This window comes from Salmo salar, chromosome ssa09 (assembly GCF_905237065.1).
Source record: "Salmo salar chromosome ssa09, Ssal_v3.1, whole genome shotgun sequence".
Classification (NCBI taxonomy): Eukaryota; Metazoa; Chordata; class Actinopteri; order Salmoniformes; family Salmonidae; genus Salmo; species Salmo salar.
The window spans coordinates 157,554,932-157,582,166 of NC_059450.1; the positions used below are offsets into that span (position 1 = coordinate 157,554,932).

At 49.2% G+C, this 27,235-nt stretch overlaps 1 protein-coding gene across 1 annotated transcript in view; it reads right to left on the bottom strand.

The window, feature by feature from the left end:
- The window catches only part of st14a (ST14 transmembrane serine protease matriptase a), a 62,310-nt gene that overhangs the window by 26,464 nt on the left and 8,611 nt on the right, over nucleotides 1-27,235 (bottom strand). The window contains exons 2-8 of the mRNA XM_045724912.1: nucleotides 26,652-26,811; nucleotides 21,597-21,727; nucleotides 15,905-15,975; nucleotides 13,962-14,170; nucleotides 11,909-12,143; nucleotides 9,411-9,553; nucleotides 4,929-5,032 (exon numbers count right to left, since the gene is read on the bottom strand). Coding sequence (XP_045580868.1) covers nucleotides 4,929-5,032; nucleotides 9,411-9,553; nucleotides 11,909-12,143; nucleotides 13,962-14,170; nucleotides 15,905-15,975; nucleotides 21,597-21,727; nucleotides 26,652-26,811 — 1,053 coding nt within the window. The remainder of the gene's footprint in view (nucleotides 1-4,928; nucleotides 5,033-9,410; nucleotides 9,554-11,908; nucleotides 12,144-13,961; nucleotides 14,171-15,904; nucleotides 15,976-21,596; nucleotides 21,728-26,651; nucleotides 26,812-27,235) is intronic.

The window sequence follows — 27,235 nt, forward strand, 5'->3', positions numbered from 1 at the left end:
AATCCCAGTATAAACCACTTCACTGTGTTGTAACCCCAGTATAAACCCCTTCACTGTGTTGTAACCCCAGTATAAACCCCTTCACTGTGTTGTAATCCCAGTATAAACCCCTTCACTGTGTTGTAACCCCAGTATGAACCCCTTCACTGTGTTGTAACCCCAGTATAAACCCCTTCACTGTGTTGTAACCCCAGTATAAACCCCTTCACTGTCTTGTAACCCCAGTATAAACCCCTTCACTGTGTTGTAACCCCAGTATAAACCCCTTCACTGTGTTGTAACCCCAGTATAAACCACTTCACTGTGTTGTAACCCCAGTACACAGTATAAACCACTTCACTATGCTGTAACCCCAGTATAAACCACTTCACTGTGTTGTAACCCCAGTACAGTATAAACCACTTCACTGTGTTGTAACCCCAGTATAAACCACTTCACTGTGTTGTAACCCCAGTATAAACCACTTCACTGTGTTGTAACCCCAGTATAAACCACTTCACTGTGTTGTAATCCCAGTATAAACCACTTCACTGTGTTGTAACCCCAGTATAAACCACTTCACTGTGTTGTAACCCCAGTATAAACCACTTCACTGTGTTGTAATCCCAGTATAAACCACTTCACTGTGTTGTAACCCCAGTATAAACCCCTTCACTGTGTTGTAACCCCAGTATAAACCACTTCACTGTGTTGTAACCCCAGTATAAACCACTTCACTGTGTTGTAACCCCAGTATAAACCACTTCACTGTGTTGTAACCCCAGTATAAACCACTTCACTGTGTTGTAACCCCAGTATAAACCACTTCACTGTGTTGTAACCCCAGTATGAACCACTTCACTGTGTTGTAACCCCAGTATAAACCACTTCACTGTGTTGTAACCCCAGTATAAACCACTTCACTGTGTTGTAACCCCAGTACAGTATAAACCCCTTCACTGTGTTGTAACCCCAGTACAGTATAAACCCCTTCACTGTGTTGTAACCCCAGTATAAACCCCTTCACTGTGTTGTAACCCCAGTATAAACCCCTTCACTGTGTTGTAACCCCAGTATAAACCCCTTCACTGTGTTGTAACCCCAGTATAAACCACTTCACTGTGTTGTAACCCCAGTATGAACCCCTTCACTGTGTTGTAACCCCAGTATAAACCCCTTCACTGTGTTGTAACCCCAGTACAGTATAAACCCCTTCACTGTGTTGTAACCCCAGTACAGTATAAACCCCTTCACTGTGTTGTAATCCCAGTACAGTATAAACCCCTTCACTGTGTTGTAATCCCAGTACAGTATAAACCCCTTCACTGTGTTGTAATCCCAGTACAGTATAAACCCCTTCACTGTGTTGTAATCCCAGTACAGTATAAACCCCTTCACTGTGTTGTAATCCCAGTACAGTATAAACCCCTTCACTGTGTTGTAATCCCAGTACAGTATAAACCACTTCACTGTGTTGTAACCCCAGTATAAACCACTTCACTGTGTTGTAACCCCAGTATAAACCACTTCACTGTGTTGTAACCCCAGTATAAACCACTTCACTGTGTTGTAACCCCAGTATAAACCACTTCACTGTGTTGTAACCCCAGTACAAACCACTTCACTGTGTTGTAACCCCAGTACAAACCACTTCACTGTGTTGTAACCCCAGTACAAACCACTTCACTGTGTTGTAACCCCAGTACAAACCACTTCACTGTGTTGTAACCCCAGTACAGTATAAACCACTTCACTGTGTTGTAACCCCAGTACAGTATAAACCACTTCACTGTGTTGTAACCCCAGTACAGTATAAACCACTTCACTGTGTTGTAATCCCAGTACAGTATAAACCACTTCACTGTTTTGTAATCCCAGTACAGTATAAACCACTTCACTGTGTTGTAACCCCAGTACAGTATAAACCACTTCACTGTGTTGTAATCCCAGTACAGTATAAACCACTTCACTGTGTTGTAATCCCAGTATAAACCACTTCACTGTGTTGTAATCCCAGTATAAACCCCTTCACTGTGTTGTAACCCCAGTACACAGTATAAACCACTTCACTGTGTTGTAACCCCAGTACACAGTATAAACCACTTCACTGTGTTGTAACCCCAGTACACAGTATAAACCACTTCACTGTGTTGTAACCCCAGTATAAACCCCTTCACTGTGTTGTAACCCCAGTATAAACCACTTCACTGTGTTGTAACCCCAGTATAAACCCCTTCACTGTGTTGTAACCCCAGTATAAACCCCTTCACTGTGTTGTAACCCCAGTATAAACCCCTTCACTGTGTTGTAACCCCAGTACAGTATAAACCACTTCACTGTGTTGTAATCCCAGTATAAACCCTTCACTGTGTTGTAACCCCAGTATAAACCACTTCACTGTGTTGTAATCCCAGTATAAACCACTTCACTGTGTTGTAACCCCAGTATGAACCCCTTCACTGTGTTGTAACCCCAGTATAAACCCCTTCACTGTGTTGTAACCCCAGTATAAACCCCTTCACTGTGTTGTAACCCCAGTATAAACCCCTTCACTGTGTTGTAACCCCAGTATAAACCCCTTCACTGTGTTGTAACCCCAGTATAAACCACTTCACTGTGTTGTAATCCCAGTATAAACCCCTTCACTGTGTTGTAACCCCAGTATAAACCCCTTCACTGTGTTGTAATCCCAGTATAAACCACTTCACTGTGTTGTAACCCCAGTATAAACCACTTCACTGTGTTGTAACCCCAGTATAAACCACTTCACTGTGTTGTAACCCCAGTATAAACCACTTCACTGTGTTGTAACCCCAGTATGAACCCCTTCACTGTGCTGTAACCCCAGTATGAACTCCTTCACTGTGTTGTAACCCCAGTATAAACCACTTCACTGTGTTGTAACCCCAGTATAAACCACTTCACTGTGTTGTAACCCCAGTACAGTATAAACCCCTTCACTGTGTTGTAACCCCAGTACAGTATAAACCCCTTCACTGTGTTGTAACCCCAGTATAAACCCCTTCACTGTGTTGTAACCCCAGTATAAACCCCTTCACTGTGTTGTAACCCCAGTATAAACCCCTTCACTGTGTTGTAACCCCAGTATAAACCACTTCACTGTGTTGTAACCCCAGTATGAACCCCTTCACTGTGTTGTAACCCCAGTATAAACCCCTTCACTGTGTTGTAACCCCAGTACAGTATAAACCCCTTCACTGTGTTGTAATCCCAGTACAGTATAAACCCCTTCACTGTGTTGTAATCCCAGACAGTATAAACCCCTTCACTGTGTTGTAATCCCAGTACAGTATAAACCCCTTCACTGTGTTGTAATCCCATACAGTATAAACCCCTTCACTGTGTTGTAATCCCAGTACAGTATAAACCCCTTCACTGTGTTGTAATCCCAGTACAGTATAAACCACTTCACTGTGTTGTAATCCCAGTACAGTATAAACCACTTCACTGTGTTGTAACCCCAGTATAAACCACTTCACTGTGTTGTAACCCCAGTATAAACCACTTCACTGTGTTGTAACCCCAGTATAAACCACTTCACTGTGTTGTAACCCCAGTATAAACCACTTCACTGTGTTGTAACCCCAGTACAAACCACTTCACTGTGTTGTAACCCCAGTATAAACCACTTCACTGTGTTGTAACCCCAGTACAAACCACTTCACTGTGTTGTAACCCCAGTACAAACCACTTCACTGTGTTGTAACCCCAGTACAGTATAAACCACTTCACTGTGTTGTAACCCCAGTACAGTATAAACCACTTCACTGTGTTGTAACCCCAGTACAGTATAAACCACTTCACTGTGTTGTAATCCCAGTACAGTATAAACCACTTCACTGTGTTGTAACCCCAGTACAGTATAAACCACTTCACTGTGTTGTAACCCCAGTACAGTATAAACCACTTCACTGTGTTGTAATCCCAGTATAAACCACTTCACTGTGTTGTAACCCCAGTATAAACCACTTCACTGTGTTGTCATTAGCAGACGCCTTACCAGACATACAGTAGTGAATGCATACTTTCATTTTCTTTCATACATTAACCCCCCGTGGGAATCGAACCCACAACCCTGGCATTGCAAACACCATGCTCTACCAACTGAGCTACGGGGAAGGCTACGGGGAAGGCACTGTGTTGTAACCCCAGTACACAGTATAAACCACTTCACTGTGTTGTAACCCCAGTATAAACCCCTTCACTGTGTTGTAACCCCAGTACAGTATAAACCACTTCACTGTGTTGTAACCCCAGTATAAACCACTTCACTGTGTTGTAACCCCAGTACAGTATAGACCACTTCACTGTGTTGTAACCCCAGTACAGTATAGACCACTTCACTGTGTTGTAACCCCAGTACAGTATAGACCACTTCACTGTGTTGTAACCCCAGTACAGTATAGACCACTTCACTGTGTTGTAATCCCAGTACACAGTATAAACCACTTCACTGTGTTGTAACCCCAGTACACAGTATAAACCACTTCACTGTGTTGTAACCCCAGTACACAGTATAAACCACTTCACTGTGTTGTAACCCGGGTACACAGTATAAACCACTTCACTGTGTTGTAATCCCAGTATAAACCACTTCACTGTGTTGTAACCCCAGTATGAACCACTTCACTGTGTTGTAACCCCAGTATAAACCACTTCACTGTGTTGTAACCCCAGTATAAACCACTTCACTGTGTTGTAACCCCAGTATAAACCCCTTCACTGTGTTGTAACCCCAGTATAAACCACTTCACTGTGTTGTAACCCCAGTACACAGTATAAACCACTTCACTATGCTGTAACCCCAGTATAAACCACTTCACTGTGCTGTAACCCCAGTACAGTATAAACCACTTCACTGTGTTGTAACCCCAGTACAGTATAAACCACTTCACTGTGTTGTAACCCCAGTACAAACACTTCCTCACCTGTATATTCCATTCACATTTGGTGTTGGGAGCATAGTAGTTGGGGTAGTTTGGGGATGTGAAATTCCCCGTCTCTCCTAACAGCTGGCCACCACATGCCAGCTCTAAAAACAAATGATGATCAAATCAAACATGTTTAAATAGTAGATCATGTATGATTGTTGATAACGGTATGTGAAGGGGCAGAAGATTCCTCACCATGTGACTTAACCAGGAAAAACTCTAGTAGTGGCAGTAATAGTACTGTAGTAGTAGTAGTACAGAAGTAGTAGCAGTACACTAGTAGAGCAGTAGTACTAGTAGTACAGTAGCACAGTAGTAGTACAGTAGAACAGAAGTAGCACATTAGTAGTAGTAGAACAGTAGTAGAGCAGTAGCAGTACAGTAGTAGAACAGTAGAAGTTGAACAGTAGTAGAACAGTAGTAGAACAGTAGTAGAACAGTAGTAGTAGCGCAGTAGTAGAACAGTAGCAGTAGTAGAACAGTAGTAGTAGCGCAGTAGTAGAACAGTAGCAGTAGTATAACAGTAGCAGTAGTAGAACAGTAGTAGTAGAACAGTAGTAGTAGAACAGTAGTAGAACAGTAACAGTAGTAGAACAGTAACAGTAGTAGAACAGTAGTAGTAGAAGAACAGTAGCAGTAGTAGAACAGTAGTAGTAGAACAGTAGTAGTAGAACAGTAATAGTAGAACAGTAGCAGTAGTAGAACAGTAGCAGTAGAACAGTAGCAGTAGAACAGTAGCAGTAGTAGAACAGTAGCAGTAGAACAGTAGCAGTAGTAGAACAGTAGCAGTAGTAGAACAGTAGTAGAACAATAGTAGTAGTAGTAGTAGAACAATAGTAGTAGTAGTAGAAGAACAGTAGTAGTAGTAGTAGAAGAACAGTAGTAGTAGTAGTAGAAGAACAGTAGCAGTACCAGAACAGTAGTAGAACAGAAGTAGTACAGTAGTAGAGCAGTAGCAGTACAGTAGTAGAACAGAAGTAGCACATTAGTAGTAGTAGTAGAACAGTAGTAGAGCAGTAGTAGTACAGTAGCAGTACAGTAGTAGAACAGTAGCAGTAGTAGAACAGTAGCAGTAGAACAGTAATAGAACAGTAGCAGTAGAACAGTAGCAGTAGAACAGTAGTAGTAGAACAGTAGCAGTAGAACAGTAATAGTAGAACAGTAGTAGTAGAACAGTAATAGTAGAACAGTAATAGTAGAACAGTAGTAGAACAGTAACAGTAATAGTAGAACAGTAGTAGAACAGTAGCAGTAGTAGAACAGTAGTAGTAGCGCAGTAGTAGAACAGTAGAAGTACAGTAGAACAGTAGCAGTAGAACAGTAGCAGTAGAAGAACAGTAGCAGTAGAACAGTAGAACAGTAATAGTAGAACAGTAGCAGAACAGTAGTAGAAGAACAGTAGTAGTAGTAGTAGTAGTACAGTAGTAGTACAGTAGTAGAACAGTAGTAGTAGAACAATAGCAGTAGAACAGTAGCAGTAGAACAGTAGTAGTAGTAGTAGAACAGTAGCAGTACAGTAGTAGTAGCAGAACAGTAGTAGTACAGTAGTAGTACAGTAGTAGTACAGTAGCAAAGCAGTAGTAGTAGTAGAACAATAGTAGAACAGTAGTAGTACATTAGTAGTAGAACAGTAGAAGAACAGTAGTAGAGCAGTAGTAGTACAGTAGCACAGAAGTAGTAGTAGTACAGTAGCACATTAGTAGTAGAACAGTAGAAGAACAGTAGTAGAGCAGTAGTAGTACAGTAGCACAGAAGTAGTAGTAGTACAGTAGCACATTAGTAGTAGAACAGTAGAAGAACAGTAGTAGAGCAGTAGTAGTACAGTAGCACAGAAGTAGTAGTAGTAGAACAGTAGTAGAAAAACAGTAGCAGAAGAACAGTAGCAGAATATTAGTAGTAGTAGTACAGTAGTAGTACATTAGTAGTACAGTAGTAGTTGTAACAGAACAGTATTAGTACAGTAGTAGTACAGTAGCAGAACAGTAGTAGTAGTACAGTAGCAGAACAGTAGTAGTAGTAGTAGTACAGTAGTAGAACAGTAGTAGTAGTAGTAGCAGAACACTATTAGCACAGTAGTAGAACAGTAGCAGAACAGTAGAAGTAGTACTAGAACAGTAGTAGTAGTAGGTAGCAGTAGTACTGGAACAGTAGTAGTAGTAGTAGTAGGAGGTTAGTAGTAGTAGTAGGAGGTTAGTAGTAGTAGTAGTAGTAGTAGTAGGAGGTTAGTAGTAGTAGTAGGAGGTTAGTAGTAGTAGGTTAGTAGTAGGAGGAGGTTAGTAGTAGTAGTAGTAGGAGGTTAGTAGTAGGAGGTTAGTAGTAGTAGTAGTAGTAGTAGTAGTAGTAGTAGGAGGTTAGTAGTAGTAGGATAGTCAGTAGTAGCAGCAGGTTAGTAGTAGTAGCAGTAGCAGGTAGTAGTAGCAGGTTAGCAGTAGTAGCAGTGAGGTTAGCAGCAGTAGCAGGAGGGTCAGTAGCAGTAGCAGTAGCAGTAGCAGCAGTAGTAGTAGTAGCAGTTAGTAGCAGCAGCAGTAGCAGTAGTAGCAGCAGGAGTGTCAGTAGCAGTAGTAGTAGTAGCAGTGATAGTAGTAGTAGCAGCAGTAGCAGTAGTAGCAGCAGTTGGAGGTCAGTAGTAGTAGCAGTAGTGAGGTCAGCAGTAGTAGTAGGAGGTAGCAGCAGTAGTAGCAGCAGCAGTAGTAGTAGCAGTAGCAGTAGTAGTAGTAGTAGCAGTAGTGAGTAGTCAGTAGCAGTAGTAGTAGTAGTAGCAGTAGCAGCAGTAGTAGTAGTAGTGAGTAGTAGTAGCAGCAGCAGTGATAGTAGCAGTAGCAGGTCAGTAGTAGGAGTAGTAGCAGCAGTAGTAGTGAGTAGCAGTAGCAGCAGCAGCAGTAGTAGCAGCAGCAGCAGGAGTGTCAGTAGTAGCAGCAGTAGTAGTGATGGTTAGCAGCAGTAGTAGGACAGTTAGTAGTAGTAGTAGTAGTAGTAGTAGTAGTAGTAGTAGTAGTAGTAGTAGTAGTAGTAGGAGGTTAGCAGTAGCAGTAGTAGCAGTAGTAGTAGTAGTAGTAGTAGTAGTAGTAGTAGTAGTGAGGAGGTCAGTAGTAGTAGTAGTAGTAGTAGTAGTAGTAGTAGGAGGTTAGTAGTAGTAGTAGGAGGTTAGTAGTAGTAGTAGGAGGTTAGGTAGTAGTAGTAGTAGTAGTAGTAGTAGTAGTAGTAGTAGGAGGTTAGTAGTAGTAGTAGGAGGTTAGTAGTAGTAGTAGTAGTAGGATAGTAGTAGTAGTAGGTTAGTAGTAGGAGTGGTAGTAGTAGTAGGAGGTTAGTAGTAGTAGTAGTAGCAGTAGTAGTAGTAGCAGCAGTAGGAGTGTAGTAGTAGTAGTAGTAGTAGTAGCAGGAGGTAGCAGTAGTAGTAGTAGGAGTAGTTAGTAGTAGTAGGTTAGTAGTAGGAGTAGTAGTAGTAGTAGGAGGTTAGTAGTAGTAGTAGTAGTAGGAGGTTAGTAGTAGTAGTAGGAGGTTAGTAGTAGTAGTAGTAGTAGTAGCAGTAGTAGTAGTAGTAGGTTAGTAGTAGTAGTAGTAGTAGTAGTAGTAGTAGTAAGCAGTAGTAGTAGTAGTAGTAGTAGTAGTAGTAGTAGTAGTAGTAGTAGTAGCAGTAGGAGTAGTGCAGCAGTAGCAGTAGCAGTAGTAGCAGGAGGTGCAGTAGTAGTAGTAGTAGCAGTAGTAGTAGTAGTAGCAGGTTAGTCAGCAGTAGTAGGATGTTAGTAGTAGTAGTAGTAGTGAGGTCAGCAGCAGCAGTAGCAGTAGGAGTAGTTAGCAGTAGTAGGAGTGGTAGCAGTAGCAGCAGCAGCAGTAGTAGTAGCAGTAGCAGTAGTAGTAGTAGTAGTAGTAGAGGTCAGTAGTAGTAGCAGGAGGTCAGTAGTAGAGGTTAGCAGTAGGAGGTCAGTAGTAGTAGTAGTAGCAGGAGGTCAGTAGTAGTAGCAGGAGAGTTAGTAGTAGTAGTAGTAGTAGGTTAGTAGTAGTAGTAGTAGGAGGTTAGTAGTAGTAGTAGTAGGTTAGTAGTAGTAGTAGTAGCAGGATAGTCAGTAGTAGTAGTAGTAGGTTAGTAGTAGTAGTAGTAGTAGGAGGTTAGTAGTAGTAGTAGGAGGTCAGTAGTAGCAGTAGTAGTAGGTTAGTAGTAGTAGTAGTAGGAGGTCAGTAGTAGTAGCAGCAGGTTAGTAGTAGTAGCAGTAGGAGGTCAGTAGTAGTAGTAGTAGTAGTAGTAGTAGTAGTAGTAGTAGTAGGAGTAGTAGTAGTAGTAGGAGGTTAGTAGTAGTAGTAGTAGTAGTAGTAGTAGTAGTAGTAGTAGTAGTAGTAGTAGTAGTAGTAGTAGTAGTAGTAGTAGTAGTAGGAGGTTAGTAGTAGTAGTAGTAGTAGTAGTAGTAGTAGTAGTAGTAGTAGTAGGTAGTAGTAGTAGTAGGAGGTTAGTAGTAGTAGTAGTAGTAGTCAGTGTTATAGTACCTTTGCTGTTCCGGGGGACCTGAGAGACTTTGGCTCTGAGTCCTGGGTAGTTATTTTCGTTGTTAGTAACCATGGTTACCAGCATCACGTTCCGGGAGGACTGGAAGGTCAGGGGGGAGCTGGGAGAGTGGTAGCCACAAATCCTGACAGAGACGTTTATATTATAAATACTGACGAAGAGAAGAATCTTTTAAAATAAAAACGTGATATCTTGCGATTGTTGACATAAGCATTAAATCAAAAACACTCATGCACTGCTTATGACTGTGTTATGAAGTCCTTAATTCAGGTACAATACAAGTAAATATTCCTGGGTTGATGCTTGACTCTGAGAGGCCCCTGCACATTTCACATGATGCGTTATACTGTGCTTTCATAACCTTTTCCAGTGTAATGCTACATCTGACCACTAGGGGGCTAAGAACACTGGGCTTGGGGGGGGGGGCTTATATATTTCACACACACAACCTTTGGATTGAATCTAAACTCTTCCAATTGAAGAGAAGTGCTCAGGGGACTGTATTTGTCTGAATAAAAGAACCTAGTCTGTGGTATTGGAAGAAAAAGGTCCAACTCATTTAACAGAATGCAGACTAGTTACACATCTATCAGTGGTCATCATTATGACAACAGACTGTTTATAGCAGGTCTCCTGACCCGCCTGTTTTAGCAGGTCCCCTAACCCAAGGCTGTTATAGCAGGTCTCCTGACCCGCCTGTTATAGCAGGTCTCCTGACCCGCCTGTTATAGCAGGTCCCCTAACCCAAGGCTGTTATAGCAGGTCTCCTGACCCGCCTGTTATAGCAGGTCCCCTAACCCAAGGCTGTTATTGCAGGTCTCCTAACCCAAGGCTGTTATTGTAGGTCCCCTAACCCAAGGCTGTTATAGCAGGTCTCCTAACCCAAGGCTGTTTATAGCAGGTCCCCTAACCCAAGGCTGTTTATAGCTGGTCTCCTGACCCAAGGCTGTTTATAGCAGGTCTCCTGACCCAAGGCTGTTATTGCAGGTCTCCTAACCCAAGGCTGTTATTGCAGGTCTCCTAACCCAAGGCTGTTATTGTAGGTCCCCTAACCCAAGGCTGTTATTGCAGGTCTCCTAACCCAAGGCTGTTATAGCAGGTCTCCTAACCCAAGGTTGTTATAGCAGGTCCCCTGACCCAAGGCTGTTATTGTAGCTCCCCTAACCCAAGGCTGTTATTGCAGGTCTCCTAACCCAAGGCTGTTATTGCAGGTCTCCTAACCCAAGGCTGTTATTGCAGGTCCCCTAACCCAAGGCTGTTATTGCAGGTCCCCTAACCCAAGGCTGTTATTGCAGGTCCCCTAACCCAAGGCTGTTTATAGCTGGTCTCCTGACCCAAGGCTGTTTATAGCAGGTCTCCTAACCCAAGGCTGTTATTGCAGGTCTCCTAACCCAAGGCTGTTATTGTAGCTCCCCTAACCCAAGGCTGTTATTGCAGGTCTCCTAACCCAAGGCTGTTATAGCAGGTCTCCTAACCCAAGGTTGTTATAGCAGGTCTCCTGACCCAAGGCTGTTATAGCAGGTCTCCTAACCCAAGGCTGTTATTGCAGGTCTCCTAACCCAAGGCTGTTATTGCAGGTCCCCTAACCCAAGGCTGTTATTGCAGGTCCCCTAACCCAAGGCTGTTATTGCAGGTCCCCTAACCCAAGGCTGGTATTGCAGGTCTCCTAACCCAAGGCTGGTATTGCAGGTCTCCTGACCCAAGGCTGTTTATAGCAGGTCCCCTGACCCAAGGCTGTTTATAGCAGGTCTCCTAACCCAAGGCTGTTTATAGCAGGTCTCCTAACCCAAGGCTGTTATAGCAGGTCTCCTGACCCGCCTGTTATAGCAGGTCCCCTGACCCAAGGCTGTTATTGCAGGTCTCCTAACCCAAGGCTGTTATAGCAGGTCCCCTAACCCAAGGCTGTTATTGCAGGTCTCCTAACCCAAGGCTGTTATTGCAGGTCTCCTAACCCAAGGCTGTTATTGCAGGTCTCCTAACCCAAGGCTGTTATTGCAGGTCCCCTAACCCAAGGCTGTTATAGCAGGTCTCCTGACCCGCCTGTTATAGCAGGTCCCCTGACCCAAGGCTGTTATTGCAGGTCCCTTGACCCAAGGCTGTTATTGCAGGTCTCCTAACCCAAGGCTGTTATAGCAGGTCCCCTAACCCAAGGCTGTTATTGCAGGTCTCCTAACCCAAGGCTGTTATTGCAGGTCTCCTAACCCAAGGCTGTTATTGCAGGTCCCCTAACCCAAGGCTGTTATAGCAGGTCTCCTGACCCGCCTGTTATAGCAGGTCCCCTGACCCAAGGCTGTTATTGCAGGTCCCTTGACCCAAGGCTGTTATTGCAGGTCTCCTAACCCAAGGCTGTTATAGCAGGTCCCCTAACCCAAGGCTGTTATTGCAGGTCTCCTAACCCAAGGCTGTTATTGCAGGTCTCCTAACCCAAGGCTGTTAGAGTAAGTCCCCTGTACAAAGTGCAGACAGACAGCAGACTCACTCTTCCATGGCGTGGGTCTCGATGGCCACCAGGGAGTCGTAGACCTTAACAAAGTCGTTATGACAGTCCTCCTCTAGGTTGAAGGTATCAAAGTCCAGTTTGAGCACGTGACCAGGGTCGGCTCTCAGCTGCCATTGGATGAAGGTGTTGGGAGGGTACGGAGTATTGGGGAAACCAGGCGACGTGATTGGAACGATCTTATTCACTCTGGTGTGTTCTGCGTACCTGTAGTATTCTGGAGGAGACATGGACACTCAGAACCACTATTTTGGACCAGAGCCACACATGGTTCTACATTAGGGAATAGGGTGCCATTTCAGATTTGTCCTCATTCACATGCTAGAAGGAATAATATGTGGACACCTGCTCAACAAACATCTCATTCTAAAATCATGGGCATTAATATGGACTTGGTCCCCCCACTTTGCTGCTAAAACAGCCTCCACTCTTCTGGGAAGGCTATCCACTAGATGTTGGAACATTGCTGTGGGGACTTGCTTCCATTCAGCCACAAGAGCATTAGTGAGGTCGGGCGATTAGGCCTGGCTCAATTCATCCCAAAGGTGTTTGATGGGGTTGAGGTGAGGGCCCTGTGCAGGCCAGTCAAGTTCTTCCACACTGATCTCGACAAACCATTATGGACCTCGCTTTGTGCACGGGGGCATTGTCATGCTGAAACAGGAAAGGGCCTTCCCTAAACTGTTGCCACAAAGTTGGAAGCACAGAATCGTCTAGAATGTCATTGTATACTGTAGCGTTAAGGTTTCCCTTCACTGGAACTAAGGGGCCTGAACCATGAAAAACAACCCCAGACCATTATTCCTCCTCCACCAAACTTTACAGTTGGCACAATGCATTGGGGCAGGGAGCTTTCTCCTGGCATCTGTCAAACCCAGATATGTCCGTCAGGACTGCCAGATGGTTAAGCGTGATTCATCACTCCAGAGAACGCGTTTCCACTGCTCCAGAGTCCAAATGGGGGTGAGCTTTACAAAACTCCAGCCGACGCTTGGCATTGTGCACGGTGATCTTAGGCTGCTCGGCCATGGAAACTCATTTCATGAAGCTCCCAATGAACAGTCCTTGTGCTGACGTTGCTTCCAGAGGCAGTTTGGAACTCGGTAGTGAGTGTTGCAACCGAGGACAGACTATTTTTATGCGCTTCAGCACTCGGCGGTCCCGGTTATGTGAGCTTGTGTGGTCTTGAAAATAAGTGAAAGCCGCACACTCTAAGAGCTCAGATGCAAAAATGTAATAACCTAATAACCAACGTTTCGACAGCAAAGCTGTCTTCATCAGGGTATCATGCTGTCGAAACGTTGGTGCTGTCGAAACGTTGGTGCTGTCGAAACGTTGGTTTATTAGGTTATTACATTTTTGCATCTGAGCTCTTAGACTGTGCGGCTTTCACATTATTTTCAAGTTTTCTACTCCGTTAGCCAGCACCTCGCCTTAATAGGTGTGCGTTTCATTTTCTTCTAGCTTGTGTGGTCTACCACTTCGCGGTTGAGCCGTTGTTGCTCCTAGAATATTTCCACTTCACAATAACAGTACTTACAGTTGACCGGGGACAGCTCTAGCAGGGTAGGAATTTGACAAACTGACTTGTTGGAAAGGTGGCATCCTATGAACGGTGCCACGTTAAAAAATTAAAAAATAAAATAAATAAAAAAGTCACTGAGCTTTTCAGTAAGACCATTCTACTGCCAATGTTTGTCTATGGAGATTGCATGGCTGTGTATTCGATTCTATACACCCGTCAGCAACGGTCGGGGCTGAAATCGTCAAATCCCCTCATTTGAAGAGGTGTCCACATACTTTGTATATATATATATATATATATATATAGTGTAATTCACAAGGAAACAATAAGATACTTAACATATAAAATGTCTCAAGTCACAGAATTCCTCGTCCAAACTTTCAGAGCATTCACTGAGGGAATTCTCTACTCAAACTGATATCAGCTCAGGTGCAAGTAGAACAGGAAGAGAGCAGAACAGGAAGAGAGCAGAACAGGAAGAGAGCAGAACAGGAAGAGAGCAGAACTCACCACTGAAGGATGTTGAGAACATTCTAGAGTCCAGAGCAGAGTTCATGACATCCTCAAACAACAGATCGTTGCCAGGTCTGTTGCTCGACATGCTCCTCTGCACCTTATCCACTACCTTGTCCATGGAGGACATGGCCTTGTCCACCGCTGCTTCCTGACCACGCGGTACTTCAAACTCTGACAGGTAGTAGGCTATCACACTGCCTTCACTGGAATACACACATAAAACCAAGATTATTCAAGGGTTTCATTCTAATATCTACAGTAGAATAAGTTAGAATGTCCAACACCTTGCTTCATGATACTTTTAGCTACAATGACCGCAACCAAACGCTTCCTGTAGTTGTTGATCAGCCCCTCACATCGCTGTGGATGAATATTGGCCCACTCTTCCATGGAGAACTGCTTTAACTCAGCGGCGACATTTGTGGGTTTTCAAGTATGAACTGCTTGTTTCAAGTCCTGCCACAACATCTCAATTGGGATTAGGTCTGGACTTTGACAAGGCCATTCCAATGTGTTGCTTTTTAGCCATTTTCATGTAGACTTGATTGTGTGTTTTGGATCATTGTCTTGCTACATGACCCAACTGTGCTTCAGCTCACAGACGGATGGGCCTGACGTTCTCCTGTAGAATTCTCTGATACGGAGCAGAATTCATGGTTCCTTCTATTAATAAGGCAAGTCGCCCAGGTCCTGAGGCAGCAAAACATCCCCAAGCCATCACTCTACCACCACCATGCTGGACCGTTGGTACGAGGTTCTTACTGTGGAAAGCAGTGTTTTGTTTTCAGACATAATGGGACGGTAAGAAGGTAAATCATGGCGTTATAGTTCAACAAGATATCACCGGCGGTGCGATTCCACAAGGTAAACACCGGTTGTGCGGTTCCACAAGGTAAACACCAGGCGGTGCGGTTCCACAAGGGAAACACCAGGCGGTGCGGTTCCACAAGGTAAACACCAGGCGGTGCGGTTCCACAAGGTAAACACCGGCGGTACGGTTCCACAAGGTAAACACCGGCGGTGCGGTTCCACAAGGTAAACACCGGCGGTGCGGTTCCACAAGGTAAACACCGGCGGTGCGGTTCCACAAGGTAAACACCGGGCGGTACGGTTCCACAAGGTAAACACCGGGCGGTACGGTTCCACAAGGTAAACACCGGGCGGTACGGTTCCACAAGGTAAACACCGGGCGGTACGGTTCCACAAGGTAAACACCGGGCGGTACGGTTCCACAAGGTAAACACCGGGCGGTACGGTTCCACAAGGTAAACACCGGGCGGTACGGTTCCACAAGGTAAACACCAGGCGGTACGGTTCCACAAGGTAAACACCGGCGGTACGGTTCCACAAGGTAAACACCGGCTGTACGGTTCCACAAGGTAAACACCGGTTGTACGGTTCCACAAGGTAAACACCGGCTGTACGGTTCCACAAGGTAAACACCAGGCGGTACGGTTCCACAAGGTAAACACCAGGCGGTACGGTTCCACAAGGTAAACACCGGCGGTACGGTTCCACAAGGTAAACACCGGCTGTACGGTTCCACAAGGCGGTGCGGTTCCACAAGGTAAAGACCGGCTGTACGGTTCCACAAGGTAAACACCGGCTGTACGGTTCCACAAGGTAAACACCAGGCGGTGTGGTTCCACAAGGTAAACACCAGGCGGTGTGGTTCCACAAGGTAAACACCGGCAGTACGGTTCCACAAGGTAAACACCAGGCGGTGCGGTTCCACAGGGTAAACACCAGGCGGCGCGGTTCCACAAGGTAAATAACAGAACATGTTGTAACTTGAAAGGAGAACATCCAAGGTGTAGTACATCTCTGCTCTGTTAGGGATTGAAACAGATAAACTACATGGGGATTATCAAACAGGTGTGCGATGTAAAGATCATGTAGATTATCAGCCTGCGATCACACTCATTCAGTTACTGTACCTGAAGGCTTGTACGGTAGAGCCAACATAGTACTTGGCCAGCTGGGGCATCTTGTGGTAGAGTGTTTTCAGCTGGAAAAACAAAAAACACAGGAATTAAATTAACTGAAATTATCTGAAATTTTCTTTCATTTAGAATGATCGGGTGTGAATCTTGCTGGACAATTTATTTTCCTCAGGAAAAAAAATGATAGATTGATTTATTAAGTGACTTATTTGAAGTGTACTTATCAGTAGTGGAAAGACAGTGATGATTTATGCATCCCAAATCAAAAGCAGTGCACTGTAAAGGGAATAGGGTGCCACTTGGGACTCAGAGAGAAAGAAGAGCCGTGTCTGAATACCCAGAATGCCGGTGTTCTAAAATGTAGGCATTTTGGGCATGAAAAATTATGTTTTATAGTATGTGAAATTAAAATTAAAATGGACTATGCTTTATAAGCCAGGATGTCATACTCATTTTGGCTAGGTTGCCATCCTCAGGAGGAGCCTAGTAGGTTGCCATCCTCAGGAGGAGGAGGAGCCTAGTAGGTTGCCATCCTCAGGAGGAGGAGGAGCCTAGTCGGTTGCCATCCTCAGGAGGAGGAGGAGCCTAGTCGGTTGCTATCCTCAGGAGGAGGAGGAGCCTAGTCGGTTGCTATCCTCAGGAGGAGGAGGAGCCTAGTAGGTTGCTATCCTCAGGAGGAGCCTAGTAGGTTGCCATCCTCAGGAGGAGCCTAGTCGGTTGCCATCCTCAGGAGGAGCCTAGTCGGTTGCTATCCTCAGGAGGAGGAGGAGCCTAGTCGGTTGCTATCCTCAGGAGGAGGAGGAGCCTAGTCGGTTGCTATCCTCAGGAGGAGGAGGAGCCTAGTCGGTTGCTATCCTCAGGAGGAGGAGGAGCCTAGTCGGTTGCTATCCTCAGGAGGAGGAGGAGCCTAGTCGGTTGCTATCCTCAGGAGGAGGAGGAGCCTAGTCGGTTGCTATCCTCAGGAGGAGGAGGAGCCTAGTCGGTTGCTATCCTCAGTAGGAGGAGCCTAGTAGGTTGATATTTGTTACTGCAGTGGATTTTACTAAACAGTTTGTTGTGAATCAGTGATGAGCAACTCCAGTTCTCAAGGGCCTTGTTGCGACTTGCCGCCCTCCTATAATCAACTAATCATGGTTAGGGCTGGGGGGGGAAAGGAGTGTTAGCTATAGGGCTGGGGGGGAAAGGAGTGTTAGCTATAGGGCTGGGGGGGGAAAGGAGTGTTAGCTACAGGGCTGGGGGGGAAAGGAGTGTTAGCTACAGGGCTGGGGGGGAAAGGAGTGTTAGCTATAGGGCTGGGGGGGAAAGGAGTGTTAGCTATAGGGCTGGGGGGGAAAGGAGTGTTAGCTATAGGGCTGGGGGGGGAAAGGAGTGTTAGCTATAGGGCTGGGGGGGAAAGGAGTGTTAGCTATAGGGCTGGGGGGGGAAAGGAGTGTTAGCTACAGGGCTGGGGGGGAAAGGAGTGTTAGCTATAGGGCTGGGGGGGAAAGGAGTGTTAGCTATAGGGCTGGGGGGGAAAGGAGTGTTAGCTACAGGGCTGGGGGGAAAGGAGTGTTAGCTATAGGGCTGGGGGGGAAAGGAGTGTTAGCTATAGGGCTGGGGGGGAAAGGAGTGTTAGCTATAGGGCTGGGGGGGGAAGGAGTGTTAGCTATAGGGCTGGGGGGAAAGGGTGTTAGCTATAGGGCTGGGGGGGAAAGGAGTGTTAGCTACAGGGCTGGGGGGGAAAGGAGTGTTAGCTATAGGGGCTGGGGGGGGAAGGAGTGTTAGCTATAGGGCTGGGGGGGAAGGAGTGTTAGCTATAGGGCTGGGGGGGAAAGAGTGTTAGCTATAGGGCTGGGGGGGGAAGGAGTGTTAGCTATAGGGCTGGGGGGGAAGGAGTGTTAGCTATAGGGCTGGGGGGGAAGGGTGTTAGCTATAGGGCTGGGGGGGAAGGAGTGTTAGCTACAGGGCTGGGGGGGGGAAGGAGTGTTAGCTATAGGGGCTGGGGGGGGAAGGAGTGTTAGCTATAGGGCTGGGGGGGGAAGGAGTGTTAGCTATGGGGCTGGGGGGGAAAGGAGTGTTAGCTATAGGGCTGGGGGGGAAGGAGTGTTAGCTACGGGGCTGGGGGGGAAAGGAGTGTTAGCTACAGGGCTGGGGGGGAAGGAGTGTTAGCTATAGGGCTGGGGGGGAAGGAGTGTTAGCTATAGGGCTGGGGGGGGAAGGAGTGTTAGCTATAGGGCTGGGGGGGGGGGTGTTAGCTATAGGGCTGGGGGGGAAAGGAGTGTTAGCTATAGGGCTGGGGGGGGAAAGGAGTGTTAGCTATAGGGCTGGGGGGGGAAGGAGTGTTAGCTATAGGGCTGGGGGGGAAAGGAGTGTTAGCTATAGGGCTGGGGGGGGAAGGAGTGTTAGCTACAGGGCTGGGGGGAAGGAGTGTTAGCTATAGGGCTGGGGGGGAAAGGAGTGTTAGCTATAGGGCTGGGGGGGAAGGAGTGTTAGCTACAGGGCTGGGGGGGAAGGAGTGTTAGCTATAGGGCTGGGGGGAAGGAGTGTTAGCTACAGGGCTGGGGGGGAAGGAGTGTTAGCTATGGGGCTGGGGGGGAAAGGAGTGTTAGCTATGGGGCTGGGGGGAAAGGAGTGTTAGCTACAGGGCTGGGGGGGAAAGGAGTGTTAGCTATGGGGCTGGGGGGGAAGGAGTGTTAGCTATGGGGCTGGGGGGGAGGAGTGTTAGCTATAGGGGCTGGGGGGGGAAGGAGTGTTAGCTACGGGGCTGGGGGGGAAAGGAGTGTTAGCTATAGGGCTGGGGGGGGAAGGAGTGTTAGCTACAGGGCTGGGGGGGAAAGGAGTGTTAGCTATAGGGCTAGGGGGGGAAGGAGTGTTAGCTACAGGGCTGGGGGGAAGGAGTGTTAGCTATAGGGCTGGGGGGGGAAAGGAGTGTTAGCTATAGGGCTGGGGGGGAAAGGAGTGTTAGCTACAGGGCTGGGGGGGAAAGGAGTGTTAGCTATAGGGCTGGGGGGGGAAGGAGTGTTAGCTATAGGGGCGGGGGGGAGGAGTGTTAGCTACAGGGCTGGGGGGGAAAGGAGTGTTAGCTATAGGGGCTGGGGGGAAGGAGTGTTAGCTATGGGGCTGGGGGGGGAAGGAGTGTTAGCTATAGGGCTGGGGGGGGAGGAGTGTTAGCTATAGGGCTGGGGGGAAAGGAGTGTTAGCTATGGGGCTGGGGGGGGAAAGGAGTGTTAGCTATGGGGCTGGGGGGGAAGGAGTGTTAGCTATAGGGCTGGGGGGGGAAGGAGTGTTAGCTACGGGGCTGGGGGGGAAGGAGTGTTGGCTATAGGGCTGGGGGGGAAGGAGTGTTAGCTATAGGGCTGGGGGGGAAAGGAGTGTTAGCTATAGGGCTGGGGGGGGAGGAGTGTTAGCTATAGGGCTGGGGGGGGAAGGAGTGTTAGCTATAGGGCTGGGGGGGGGAAGGAGTGTTAGCTATAGGGCTGGGGGGGAAGGAGTGTTAGCTATAGGGGCTGGGGGGGAAGGAGTGTTAGCTATAGGCTGGGGGGGAAGGAGTGTTAGCTACAGGGCTGGGGGGGGAAGGAGTGTTAGCTATAGGGCTGGGGGGGGAAGGAGTGTTAGCTATAGGGCTGGGGGGGGAAGGAGTGTTAGCTATGGGGCTGGGGGGGAAGGAGTGTTAGCTATAGGGCTGGGGGGAAAGGAGTGTTAGCTATGGGGCTGGGGGGAAAGGAGTGTTAGCTATAGGGCTGGGGGGGGGAAGGAGTGTTAGCTATAGGGCTGGGGGGGGAAGGAGTGTTAGCTATGGGGCTGGGGGGAAAGGAGTGTTAGCTATAGGGGCTGGGGGGGGAAGGAGTGTTAGCTACGGGGCTGGGGGGGAAGGAGTGTTAGCTATAGGGCTGGGGGGGGAAAGGAGTGTTAGCTATGGGGCTGGGGGGGAAAGGAGTGTTAGCTATAGGGGCTGGGGGGGAAAGGAGTGTTAGCTATAGGGCTGGGGGGGAAAGGGTGTTAGCTATAGGGCTGGGGGGGAAAGGAGTGTTAGCTATGGGGCTGGGGGGGAAAGGGTGTTAGCTATAGGGCTGGGGGGAAGGAGTGTTAGCTATGGGGCTGGGGGGAAAGGAGTGTTAGCTATGGGGCTGGGGGGGGGGAGGAGTGTTAGCTATAGGGCTGGGGGGGGAAGGAGTGTTAGCTATAGGGCTGGGGGGGAAGGAGTGTTAGCTATAGGGCTGGGGGGGGAAAGGAGTGTTAGCTATGGGGCTGGGGGGGGGGAAGGAGTGTTAGCTATAGGGCTGGGGGGGAAGGAGTGTTAGCTATGGGGCTGGGGGGGAGGAGTGTTAGCTATAGGGCTGGGGGGAAAGGAGTGTTAGCTACAGGGCTGGGGGGGGAGGAGTGTTAGCTATGGGGCTGGGGGGGAAAGGAGTGTTAGCTATAGGGCTGGGGGGGAAGGAGTGTTAGCTACAGGGCTGGGGGGGGAGGAGTGTTAGCTATAGGGCTGGGGGGGAAAGGAGTGTTAGCTATAGGGCTGGGGGGAAAGGAGTGTTAGCTATAGGGCTGGGGGGGAAGGAGTGTTAGCTATAGGGCTGGGGGGGAAAGGAGTGTTAGCTATGGGGCTGGGGGGGAAAGGAGTGTTAGCTATAGGGCTGGGGGGGAAGGAGTGTTAGCTATAGGGGCTGGGGGGGGAAAGGAGTGTTAGCTATAGGGCTGGGGGGGAAAGGAGTGTTAGCTATAGGGCTGGGGGGGGAGGAGTGTTAGCTATAGGGCTGGGGGGGAAGGAGTGTTAGCTATAGGGCTGGGGGGGGAAGGAGTGTTAGCTATGGGGCTGGGGGGGAAGGAGTGTTAGCTATAGGGCTGGGGGGGAAGGAGTGTTAGCTATAGGGCTGGGGGGGAAGGAGTGTTAGCTATAGGGCTGGGGGGGGAAAGGAGTGTTAGCTATAGGGCTGGGGGGGGAAGGAGTGTTAGCTATAGGGCTGGGGGGGGAGGAGTGTTAGCTATAGGGCTGGGGGGGGAGGAGTGTTAGCTATAGGGCTGGGGGGGGAAGGGTGTTAGCTATAGGGCTGGGGGGGAGGAGTGTTAGCTATAGGGCTGGGGGGGGAAGGAGTGTTAGCTATAGGGCTGGGGGAGAAGGAGTGTTAGCTATGGGGCTGGGGGGGGAAGGAGTGTTAGCTATAGGGCTGGGGGGGAAGGAGTGTTAGCTATAGGGCTGGGGGGGAGGAGTGTTAGCTATAGGGCTGGGGGGGGAAGGAGTGTTAGCTATAGGGCTGGGGGGGAAGGAGTGTTAGCTATAGGGGCTGGGGGGGAAGGAGTGTTAGCTATAGGGTGGGGGGGAAGGAGTGTTAGCTATAGGGGCTGGGGGGGAAGGAGTGTTAGCTATAGGGCTGGGGGGGAAGGGGTGTTAGCTATGGGGCTGGGGGGGAGGAGTGTTAGCTATAGGGCTGGGGGGGGAGGAGTGTTAGCTATAGGGGCTGGGGGGGAAGGAGTGTTAGCTATAGGGCTGGGGGGAGGAGTGTTAGCTATAGGGCTGGGGGGGGGAGGAGTGTTAGCTATAGGGCTGGGGGGGAAGGAGTGTTAGCTATGGGGCTGGGGGGGGGAAGGCACCCAGGGCTGTAGTTTCCCCATCCCTGTTCTAAATAATATGCGGTAGGATTAGTACACAGTATGCAGGTGTAGGAAGTAGCAGGCGAGACAGATTTCAGACACGGCCAAGGTGTTCTCTGACCTGTTTAGCGACCTGGTCGGCCAGCACTCTGAACTCTGTGCTGTTGGAGTTTTCATAGGTGTCCACAAACACCTGGTTAGTGATCTTCATAGAGCCACTGTACATCTTCTTGATACGCGTATCCTTCCGATCTACGGGGAGTAATCAAAACAAAGGAAAACAGTGATTAACCAGCTGTTTCCTAATGGTTTCAAAACTATTTACAATGAAAATGACAAGTGGTTCTGTGGACGGAGTAGAGCCAGGAGTGTCTCCCTGTGGCCTGATCAGGACAAACTCTGAGCCCTGGGAAAGGGCTTTATCTGGCAGAGCAGAAAGGATGTAGGGAGGGACAGTTGGAGAAATGGTTAGGGAGGGGTAGAGAGCGGTAGAGAGTGGAAGAGAGGGGTAGAGAGTGGAAGAGAGCGGTAGAGAGTGGAAGAGAGCGGTAGAGAGTGGAAGAGAGCGGTAGAGAGTGGAAGAGAGCGGTAGAGAGTGGAAGAGGGGTAGAGAGTGGAAGAGAGCGGAAGAGAGGGGTAGAGAGTGGAAGAGAGGGGTAGAGAGTGGAAGAGAGCGGTAGAGAGCGGTAGAGAGTGGAAGAGAGCGGTAGAGAGTGGAAGAGAGTGGAAGAGAGCGGTAGAGAGGGAAGAGAGTGGAAGAGAGTGGAAGAGAGGGGTAGAGAGTGGAAGAGGGGTAGAGAGTGGAAGAGAGCGGAAGAGAGGGGTAGAGAGTGGAAGAGAGGGGTAGAGAGTGGAAGAGGGGTAGAGAGTGGAAGAGGGGTAGAGAGTGGAAGAGAGTGGAAGAGAGGGGAAGAGAGGGGAAGAGAGCGGAAGAGTGGTAGAGAGCGGAAGAGAGTGGAAGAGAGCGGTAGAGAGTGGAAGAGGGGTAGAGAGGGGAAGAGAGGGGTAGAGAGCGGAAGAGAGCGGAAGAGAGTGGAAGAGAGGGGAAGAGAGGGGTAGAGAGTGGAAGAGAGCGGTAGAGAGTGGAAGAGTGGTAGAGAGCGGAAGAGTGGTAGAGAGCGGTAGAGAGCGGAAGAGTGGTAGAGAGCGGAAGAGTGGTAGAGAGCGGTAGAGAGCGGAAGAGAGCGGAAGAGAGGGGTAGAGAGTGGAAGAGGGGTAGAGAGCGGTAGAGAGTGGAAGAGAGGGGTAGAGAGCGGTAGAGAGTGGAAGAGAGTGGAAGAGAGTGGAAGAGAGGGGTAGAGAGTGGAAGAGAGGGGTAGAGAGGGGTAGAGAGCGGTAGAGAGTGGAAGAGAGCGGTAGAGAGCGGAAGAGAGTGGAAGAGAGTGGAAGAGAGGGGTAGAGAGTGGAAGAGGGGTAGAGAGTGGAAGAGGGGTAGAGAGTGGAAGAGAGCGGTAGAGAGTGGAAGAGAGCGGAAGAGAGGGGTAGAGAGTGGAAGAGAGTGGAAGAGAGTGGAAGAGAGGGGAAGAGAGCGGAAGAGAGTGGAAGAGAGGGGTAGAGAGTGGAAGAGTGGTAGAGAGGGGTAGAGAGCGGTAGAGAGTGGTAGAGAGCGGAAGAGAGTGGAAGAGAGGGGAAGAGAGCGGAAGAGAGCGGAAGAGAGCGGAAGAGAGCGGAAGAGTGGTAGAGAGTGGAAGAGAGGGGAAGAGAGGGGTAGAGAGCGGAAGAGAGCGGTAGAGAGCGGTAGAGAGCGGTAGAGAGCGGTAGAGAGCGGTAGAGAGCGGAAGAGAGCGGAAGAGAGCGGTAGAGAGCGGTAGAGAGCGGTAGAGAGCGGTAGAGAGCGGAAGAGAGGGGTAGAGAGGGGAAGAGAGCGGTAGAGAGCGGAAGAGAGCGGAAGAGAGCGGTAGAGAGCGGAAGAGAGGGGTAGAGAGTGGTAGAGAGTGGAAGAGAGGGGTAGAGAGCGGAAGAGAGCGGAAGAGAGGGGTAGAGGTATTTTTTCAATGCAAAAAAAAAAAATTGAAAAATACTGCACCTTAGTTAGATGTAAAATTATTTTAGATGAATTCTGACTATTTTGAGGAATTGGCTACGGCATCACAAAATGGACAAACAGTACTATTGACGCTGTTCTCTCATTTTTCAAGGGAAGTTATTTTAAGGGAGTACGCGAGCGCACTCGTTCGGCTAGGCGCCAGCTGAACTGAAGCCTGTTGACGCCTTAACGCTACTCACAGTGGAAGAGGAGAAGAGAGGGGGCAGGGCAACTCACAGTGGGAGAGAGAAGAAGAGAGAAGAAGAGAGGGGGCAGGACTACTCCCAGTGGAAGAGAGAGAGAGAGAGAGAAGAAGAGAGGGGGCAGGACTACTCCCAGTGGAAGAGAGAGAGAGAGAGAAGAAGAGAGGGGGCAGGGCTACTCCCAGTGGAAGAGAGAGAGAGAGAGAGAAGAAGAGAGGGGGCAGGACTACTCCCAGTGGAAGAGAGAGAGAGAGAGAGAGAGAGAAGAAGAGAGGGGGCAGGACTACTCCCAGTGGAAGAGAGAGAGAGAGAGAGAGAAGAAGAGAGGGGGCAGGACTACTCCCAGTGGAAGAGAGAGAGAGAGAGAGAGAAGAAGAGAGGGGGCAGGACTACTCCCAGTGGAAAGAGAGAGAAGAAGAGAGGGGGCAGGACTACTCCCAGTGGAAGAGAGAGAGAGAGAAGAAGAGAGGGGGGCAGGACTACTCACAGTGGAAGAGAGAGAGAGAGAGAAGAGAGGGGCAGGACTACTCCCAGTGGAAAGAGAGAGAGAAGAAGAGAGGGGCAGGACTACTCCCAGTGGAAGAGAGAGAGAGAGAGAGAGAAGAAGAGGGGGGCAGGGCTACTCCCAGTGGAAGAGAGAGAGAGAGAGAAGAGAGAGGGGGCAGGACTACTCACAGTGGAAGAGAGAGAGAGAGAAGAAGAGAGGGGGCAGGACTACTCCCAGTGGAAGAGAGAGAGAGAGAGAGAAGAAGAGAGGGGGGCAGGACTACTCCCAGTGGAAGAGAGAGAGAGAGAGAAGAAGAGAGGGGGCAGGACTACTCACAGTGGAAGAGAGAGAGAGAGAGAAGAAGAGAGGGGGGCAGGACTACTCCCAGTGGAAGAGAGAGAGAGAGAGAAGAAGAGAGGGGGGCAGGACTACTCCCAGTGGAAGAGAGAGAGAGAGAAGAAGAGAGGGGGCAGGACTACTCCCAGTGGAAGAGAGAGAGAGAGAGAGAAGAGAGGGGGCAGGGCTACTCCCAGTGGAAAGAGAGAGAGAGAGAGAAGAAGAGAGGGGGGCAGGACTACTCCCAGTGGAAGAGAGAGAGAGAAGAAGAGAGGGGGCAGGGCTACTCCCAGTGGAAGAGAGAGAGAGAGAGAGAGAAGAGAGGGGGCAGGGCTACTCCCAGTGGAAGAGAGAGAGAGAGAGAGAAGAAGAGAGGGGGCAGGACTACTCCCAGTGGAAGAGAGAGAGAGAGAGAGAAGAAGAGAGGGGGGCAGGACTACTCCCAGTGGAAGAGAGAGAGAGAGAGAGAGAAGAAGAGAGGGGGCAGGACTACTCCCAGTGGAAGAGAGAGAGAGAGAGAGAGAAGAAGAGAGGGGGCAGGACTACTCCCAGTGGAAGAGGAGAGAGAGAGAGAGAGAGAAGAAGAGAGGGGGCAGGACTACTCCTAGTGGAAGAGAGAGAGAGAGAGAAGAAGAGAGGGGGCAGGACTACTCCCAGTGGAAGAGAGAGAGAGAGAGAAGAAGAGAGGGGGCAGGACTACTCCCAGTGGAAGAGAGAGAGAGAGAGAAGAAGAGAGGGGGCAGGACTACTCCCAGTGGAAGAGAGAGAGAGAGAAGAAGAGAGGGGGCAGGACTACTCCCAGTGGAAGAGAGAGAGAGAGAGAGAGAAGAAGAGAGGGGGCAGGACTACTCCCAGTGGAAGAGAGAGAGAGAGAAGAAGAGAGGGGGCAGGACTACTCACAGCGGAAGAGAGAGAGAGAGAGAAGAAGAGAGGGGGCAGGACTACTCACAGTGGAAGAGAGAGAGAGAGAGAAGAAGAGAGGGGGCAGGACTACTCACAGTGGAAGAGAGAGAGAGAGAGAAGAAGAGAGGGGGCAGGACTACTCCCAGTAGAAGAGAGAGAGAGAGAGAAGAAGAGAGGGGGCAGGACTACTCACAGTGGAAGTGGAGAGAGAGAGAGAAGAAGAGAGGGGGCAGGACTACTCCCAGTGGAAGAGAGAGAGAGAGAGAAGAAGAGAGGGGGCAGGACTACTCCCAGTGGAAGAGAGAGAGAGAGAGAAGAAGAGAGGGGGCAGGACTACTCCCAGTGGAAGAGAGAGAGAGAAGAAGAGAGGGGGGCAGGACTACTCCCAGTGGAAGAGAGAGAGAGAGAGAGAAGAGAGGGGGCAGGGCTACTCCCAGTGGAAGAGAGAGAGAGAGAGAGAAGAAGAGAGGGGGCAGGACTACTCCCAGTGGAAGAGAGAGAGAGAAGAAGAGAGGGGGCAGGGCTACTCCTAGTGGAAGAGAGAGAGAGAGAGAAGAAGAGAGGGGGCAGGACTACTCACAGCGGAAGAGAGAGAGAGAGAGAAGAAGAGAGGGGGCAGGACTACTCACAGCGGAGAGAGAGAGAGAGAGAGAAGAAGAGAGGGGGCAGGACTACTCCCAGTGGAAGAGAGAGAGAGAGAGAGAGAAGAAGAGAGGGGGCAGGACTACTCACAGCGGAAGAGAGAGAGAGAGAGAAGAAGAGAGGGGGCAGGACTACTCACAGTGGAAGAGAGAGAGAGAGAGAAGAAGAGAGGGGGCAGGACTACTCCCAGTGGAAGAGAGAGAGAGAGAGAAGAAGAGAGGGGGCAGGACTACTCACAGTGGAAGAGAGAGAGAGAGAGAAGAAGAGAGGGGGCAGGACTACTCACAGCGGAAGAGAGAGAGAGAGAAGAAGAGAGGGGGCAGGACTACTCCCAGTGGAAGAGAGAGAGAGAGAGAAGAAGAGAGGGGGGCAGGACTACTCACAGTGGAAGAGAGAGAGAGAGAGAAGAAGAGAGGGGGCAGGACTACTCCCAGTGGAAGAGAGAGAGAGAGAGAAGAAGAGAGGGGGCAGGACTACTCACAGTGGAAGAGAGAGAGAGAGAGAGAAGAAGAGAGGGGGCAGGACTACTCACAGCGGAAGAGAGAGAGAGAGAAGAAGAGAGGGGGCAGGACTACTCACAGTGGAAGTGCCAGACCAGTAGGCCGGTCATAAGGGCGATGACAGCAGCGAAGATAACGATGCCGATCACAGCCCCGATTCTCCCTGGTCCTTTCTTCTTCTCTAACTTCTTACTGTCAGATGCTGGGAGGAAGGTCACATCCTGGTCCCAGTCCCTGTCCTGAGAGAGGAGAGAGAGGGGGACGTAAGACACTGTGACACCGACAAGATGCCATGTAGATATTAGGAATATACAACAATCTTTAATCTGATACGTCTGACAGCCTTGAGCTTTCAATTGTATAAAGAAAACCAAAAACAAAGACTTATTGCACATTGCTTTTGAATGCATTGGCGAGGCTCTACGCTGGCGAGGCTCTACGCTGGCGAGGCTCTACGCTGACGAGGCTCTACGCTGACGAGGCTCTACGCTGACGAGGCTCTACGCTGACGAGGCTCTACGCTGACGAGGCTCTACGCTGACGAGGCTCTACGCTGACGACGCTGACGAGGCTCTACGCTGGCGAGGCTCTACGCTGGCGAGGCTCTACGCTGGCGAGGCTCTACGCTGGCGAGGCTCTACGCTGGCGAGGCTCTACGCTGGC